This window comes from Acyrthosiphon pisum, chromosome X (assembly GCF_005508785.2).
Source record: "Acyrthosiphon pisum isolate AL4f chromosome X, pea_aphid_22Mar2018_4r6ur, whole genome shotgun sequence".
Classification (NCBI taxonomy): Eukaryota; Metazoa; Arthropoda; class Insecta; order Hemiptera; family Aphididae; genus Acyrthosiphon; species Acyrthosiphon pisum.
In genome coordinates, this window is record NC_042493.1 from 37,287,302 (window position 1) to 37,294,355 (window position 7,054).

The 7,054-nt window shown below is 33.0% G+C and overlaps 1 protein-coding gene across 1 annotated transcript in view; it reads right to left on the reverse strand.

The window, feature by feature from the left end:
- Positions 1 to 5,051: 5,051 nt before the first annotated feature.
- LOC115033102 overlaps positions 5,052 to 7,054 on the reverse strand; it is a 4,838-nt gene continuing 2,835 nt past the window's right edge. The window contains exon 2 of the mRNA XM_029485102.1: positions 5,052 to 5,121. Within this exon, the coding sequence (XP_029340962.1) occupies positions 5,052 to 5,121 (70 nt within the window). The remainder of the gene's footprint in view (positions 5,122 to 7,054) is intronic.

Here is a 7,054-nt window from a genome sequence, read left to right on the forward strand (position 1 = left end):
TACATGAAATTTTCAATTTTGACCTTCCAAAAGTACCAACTATAGATTCATTTTTATATCAGAGAAGATGCTGATCTTGAAAACAGAAAGAAAATTGAAAATAATGTTTGCAAAGTTATGTAAGAAATGAAACAGATTTCAGGTGACCGGACGTCAAAACGTACGCCGTGTGTTCATTCATATTATTTTATATGTATTTTACTGTGACCCGGCAAGGGTCCACCGGTTTTTTGACGGCCGGTCGCCGTGCTTCTCCAAGCCTGGTCGCCGGTCGAAAAATATACCGGAGCCGGCGAACTGAGCGAACTGACCGGCCGGCGAAAAACGTCACTGTCTGTTTACCACTATCTAACTCTATATAAAAAAAAACCGGACGGCAGACGCCGGCCGGCAAAATCCGGTCGTCTGTTTGGGCCCTTAATCTGTCATATCTAAATAAAAAAAAATATTGAATGGTCTAATTATTTTAGTAAAAATAATGTTAAAAATTTGTATATAAATATTGATTGTTTTCATAATTAGTTAGAGTCCACCATAATATGCTTTTATTTTAATATTTTACTACATAATTATTATATTCTATTTTTAAATTTTATACTTTTTATTTATTTATTATATTTTATACATTTTATTCTTTGTAAATAACAAATGTTTTTCAATTAGGAATGAAATTCATCTAAATCTATCTCTTAGTCAATATTTTAGCTTAAAAGAGGTAGATAGACTAATTTGAACATGTTGACTAATTTAGTAAGATTGTGACACAATCATTGTGTCTTATGTAAGTTATAATGAAAAGTAAAAAGTATAGTAGTCTGCAATTATTACCTTTACCTTATACCCCCCCCCCCCCCATCCAACATTTTATACTGATAACTTTCATGTATAATATAGCCAGTGCCGTAGACAGGAATTTTATATGGGGGGAGGAAGGAGTTTATAATTACATTAAGATAATTTAAAAAAATTGTAAAAACATTTTGTATTTATATTTGATATGAATTATTCGATATTGTATTCTAACACTTGTTCTATTTTTCTTGGCTTTTCTACAATAACTAACATACAAGGTTACTAACAGTAAGGTTTTAAAATTAAGAGTAGGTACTTAATCTTACCATTGTTATTTACAATACCTCACCATATAGTTAATGAATAAATAATTAAAAACAAGTTAAATCCAAGTCAAAGTTATTTAATTATATATTATTTATTTAATACAATATAAATACCGGAACCGTGTGGCTTTCTAATGACTATACATTTATCAATATCAAACTTTTTTTTTTAGAACTCTTTTGGTACAAATTTGAGTTTAAACGTCTTATGTTTCGGCGAGAAAGTATGCATTTTCTATTAACTCTCTATTTTGCACCAATCAATTGTTGCAGTACCTATCCATTACATTATTCAAAGTTAGAGCAAATGCATGTAATCTTATAATATTGATTTGATAGGATCAAAGTTTGGTATGTCTAAAAGAGGTGATCTTTCCAAATGATGTTAAATTTATCGTTGCTTTTTAAAATACCTATTTGTATGCCGTCTAGAGTATATATTAGGAAATATTCTTTTTTTTCTTGTTTAACCTCTAGTTTCACACGGTTCACATGCACAAAATCCTCCATGGCCATTACATTTTTTAATGAATGATCTAGCCGGTGAGTCACACGAGAAGCTAACAATTTCTAAATTAAAAACTCATTAGTTACCTACCTAATAATTATATCATTTTTAATCAAAGTTTTCAATTCTTTGATGAAATCCTATAAGCAATCATTTGCATTTTGTGGCTTAGAATCGCCACTGTATATAGCTACTATAAAGGGTTGAGAATCATATTTACTGTGTAGAATAAGCCTCAAGTTTGTATAAAACTGTTTACTTGAACTATTGTATAGTGGTAATCCATCAGTGTTAAATAACAATCTTAGTGTTCACGGTAAACTTATTTGTTATTATTCTTTTCAAAGCTGATTCTAAACCAAAATATACGTATGATCTAATAGTGTTCTTTGAGCTCATCATTAATTTAATATTTTTATCAGTCTTAGTTAGTAGTAAAATAACCGCTGATTGTAACAATACAGAACGAGCAATTAATTATCTGGCGCGATCTATTGTCCCATTCCTACGCAACCTGTTCAAAACGCTCGCGAATGCCCGCATCGCACGCAATCTCGCGCATACGACAAGCATAACCATAAGCGTGTTGTAAGGTTATGCCTGGCAAATGACCTGAGAAATTTGATCCTACTTAGGTACACTATAAATTGCAGTGCATAATATAAACTTTTTTTTCTAAGTTTCTAATTTCGTATTAAGTTTTATGATTTTCACTATGTAAAAATAAACATTTGTAAAAAGTATTATTAACATATTAAAATAATTATATTTTAAAATTAAGTACTAAATACAATTTCACATAACTTACCTAGTTATTTATTTAGCTGATATAAAAGGAATATTGTTTTTTCCTAATAAAAAAGGTAAAACTTATTTAATTATTATCATATGATAAAGCTTATTTCAAAATTTTGAGTCATATTCCCAAACCTTAATCTAATTTTTTTTTTTTTTTTGGGGGGGGTTTGCAGTTATCTCCCCTGGATATGCCACTGTTATGCACGACCTGCGGGCGAGGTCCGGACACGTCTATGAGCATAACTACATTCGAACGCACAAATCTACTTCTAACAATCTATGTAGATAGCGCGCACGCCGCTACTATATTTGAGACTGGGTGCCGCCATACGAAAATTAATTAATAACTAATTGCAAATGACATATTATATTAAACTAGCCGACCCATCACAGCTTCACCCGTGAGTGGTTGTTTATTTTGCCTTTGAACGAAATAAATAAATTTAAATTTGAGTACGTTCGTACCATTAGGTCATTAAAACCTATTATAATTTATACTATGATAAAATTAAATATTTTGCTTTAATCAAAACTCATTAAAATATAATAAATTATAAAACCAGAAAATTTTTTTTGAATATTTTGATATTACCTATCTTGTTTCATTTTTTATGAACATATTATAATAATTGAAGAGCCCCTTTTAAAAAAGATTACAAAGAATTAAAATTAAAATTTGGGGTACAAGCAAGACCAATGAACCTTCTACTGAAAGGTATATCAATGTATTTAAAAAAACATTAATTTACAAAAATAAAAAAGTAACTAGGATCACGATATGTGTTGCGATAAGTGTGTTAGTTGAGTCGTGAAAGAGTAATATTTGCCAAGTTTTTTTACACTAACGCTCAAAAGGGGGTGCTGTAGTCGTTGGAGACTTTTGTAACTTTTTTAAGCTTTCGGTACAAACAACGACTTTTGCGATACAAATCGGTACAAACGATCAGCCCAGTTTTTTTTACGAAAGCTCAAAGTGGGGATACTGGAATGTCTCCAGCAGCCCCATCTTATAAAGTTTGTAACTTTTTAGAACTTTCTGTACAAACGACGATTTTAGCAGTACAAACAGAGTACAATCGATCAGCCCAGTTTTTTTTTACGAAAGCTCAAAGTGGGGATGCTTGCATGTCACTAGCAGCCCCAATTTAAAACGTTTGTAACTTTTTAGAGCTTTCGATACAAACGACGATTTTTGCGGTACAAACCGGTACAAACATAGTACAAACGATCGCCACGGTTTTTTTTACGAAAGCTCAAAGTGGGGATGCTGGCATGTCTCCAGCAGCCCCAATTTAAAACGTTTGTAACTTTGTAGAGCTTTCGGTACAAACGACGATTTTTGCGGTACAAATCGGTACAAACATAGTACAAACGATCGCCCCGGGTTTTTTTCCGAAAGCTCAAAGTGGGGATGCCGGGGACATGGACCTCTTTGAACGATGATTTGTATAATTTTTTATTTAAATTTTTTCGTTTAATGTGATCGGCAAGTAAATATAAAAACGGTCATTAAAAACCTGTTGAAACGTTTCTAGAGGTATAAATCTTATATATTTTTATAGCAGAACCCATGAACTTCATTACCCGTAAAAAATCGTAAATAATTATATAACATATCGGTGTATAATGGATTGTATTAAACTTGAATTCAATGATATAATTTAATTGTATAAGAAAAACGATTCTGAATGAAGACGGTTATATATTTCTATTATATGTTTCTGTTTTCTTTTTTCGGCAGTACGTGATGGCTGTCTCGTCCTTGTTTGCGGCGCACAGTAACGGTGACGCGTAACGACGTGGTACTATCTCACGACTCGCTGCGACGGTGGTGGAGAATAGTATGCCGGGTTAGACTATCGAATATCCGTTTATAACGATATAACTACCGTCTGGCTTATTCAGTCTAGGGGCTAAAAGTGCTGAGTGTGGTCCAGGGATTTGTATCCGTTAATGCAGTGGCGTAGACAAGGGGGGGACGTGGGGGTCAGATCCCCCCCTTAGAGCACTATTAAAAAAAAATATAATGTAATATTTTGTTATATTGTGATCTATCGAGCTATTGAATTTTCACAGTTTTTTCAAAATACTGAATACAATTATAATTTTATTTTCGTTTATTTATAGCAAAGTAAATAGTAAGATTTATTTATAGATTCGAAATGGTCGATGACGATTACAAAATGTGTTTAAAATGTTGTCAGATATTATCGTTATTAAGTTATGAGAAATCATTATCATTATCGCCGCCTTATCGGCGTCTACGGGTCTACGGGTTTAGTTCACTGCGTATACATCACGATTTAAGATAGTATGGTTGCCTAACGAGCTACGATAAGACGGCATTGGATTTAAATCGGACCCCGGGCACTAAAGATGCAGAAACTGTAGATTTGGTGAGTAAAAATAGTATATTTGACTATCTGATTTATCTAAGTCTTTTAGTTTCTACTTTATGGGTTTCTATGAACAATACTATTTTTTTTTTAAGATGACATGTTCTATTGCAAGGAAAGATGATACTGGTTTTACAAGCAAACAACCGAATTACCAAAAATGTCTTATAGTAGTGAGACGGTATTAAAATACCTGCCATTATTTATCCTGCTAAAATACGTTGTAACGTCTTAAAGCCACTGACGGCGACCTCGGGATGGGGAAAACGGCACTTGGTCGTGAACGGGGTCCGTGGACGCCCTTCAAACAGCCACGTTACACAATTATCAGTTTTTAATGTGGATGTAGCGTGTGATTACTGATTCTCAAACCGTATATCGTAGTTACTGGGTCGATGAAACCACAAACTATACTCCGTGCCACGAGAGAAGTAACCCGTTTCCCGACCAAATCACGTCCGAATCCGCGCATCCCCCCTAGTCGACATATCGACTTTGCACGATCACAAACGTTCGCGGGTAGCAAAGTTGTACAAAATTTATTATAATGTATTATATTTGTTATAACGATACTCTCTATAGTGTGTTAATACGTCTGTGTCACTATACTCCACGGCACTATTTTGGGTTCCGGATTATGGTCAATGGACCAAAATGTGCTAGAAAAAAATTATCTATCCATATTTGGTGTTAAAAATAAGGGTCGCTATTAAAAAAAACTTAAGTTGTACTGCATATGCACGAACAAATGGCGTCAAAAATTTGAAATTTACCCAAAATGTTCACTTCAGTACCACCTATCTATCACAGCAAACCCGTTTTTAAATCTATTGCCATCGGGCTGAGATATTTAGTGGTACATATAAGATGGGACATACTGTATATAATATGTAGGTACACCGTACACGGTGGTGTAGTGTATACAAATAATGTATTAGAGGCTCATCACTCATTTCTATAATTTTATTTATTATACAATTGTTTCTATTATTAGTAACTAGTAAGTCTATCAAGTCAAAGATTTATTAATATTGGTGAGTGAGTCCTTAGTGGGATATCAATAGGACTCTATTTGGCTCCTGGTTATCTATTATTTGTTAGATTTTCTGTAGTCTAGACGGAGACATTCATGGAACTAACTAAATAGGATTCCTTGCAGTATCCTTTTTATTACCTGTTTTGGAGTCCTGAACAGGATACTAATTTACTCTCCGGTAGGAATCCTGATGCTATTAGGGTACCTATCCTAAGCTGACTGTTTCAGTTTGACAGGCCGCGTAAGATTCACCCGGGTTTTTTTAAAAAATGTACAATTTAAAATCGTACAACTACGCTATCGACATGATCCCTTCACAGTTCGACTAAAAATATTGTGGGCTATAAGCTCTGTAAATTTCATGAAAAATACTTGAAAATCCCGGAGTGACGGAGCGGAAGCGTTCAGTTTTTAAATGTGATATTTGATTTTATCAGGTATCAATTTTTTTTTCAAACTCGATTACGTGTAATTCATCTGATACTTGGAAATCGTACTCAAGATGGTAAATAAATCATAATTTAATATCGGTCAAAAATCTGTAGGAGCGGTATTTAACGAGATATTCGTGTCTAAAAATGTTCAATGACTGTCAATTGGTAAGTATGACGATTCAGCCAACGAAGTGTTTCCTACCATGGTATTCGGTATAGAACAAAGTTTGAAAACCATAATCAATGAGTTTATCGAGATTACTATACGATTATTGTTTAATATTGATGTCTTACCTCTTACCTACAATAGTTCGGGAGTTACCCTTTTCCGCCAAAAGTTTACATTTCCCTTTTCCCCCAATTCACTTTTCCGCCAAATCAAAAAAGTTAGTCTAGTATTTAAATATTATATATACAATATGCATGTCAGTCATATTATAATTTTTTTTTTTAATATAGGATTCATAATAACAGTTTTTTTTACTATTATTAAGAAGTTTATACTCGATTTATACTATAATGATATATACATATATAACATACCGTAATTTCAACTTACTGATAAATTTATCACTGATTATCGGGATATTTCCCAAACGCTATCGATTTATCTTGCTAATCTTGCTTGTTGTATCAGTTATATTGTTACAGTTGACAGTTGTACGATACGTACGAAACCGTTATTTTATAATAATAAGCAGCCTAGTCGCTTTCTAACCGTTCTCGATAAAGTATAACTTACTATTGAATTTATTACTTCTTTT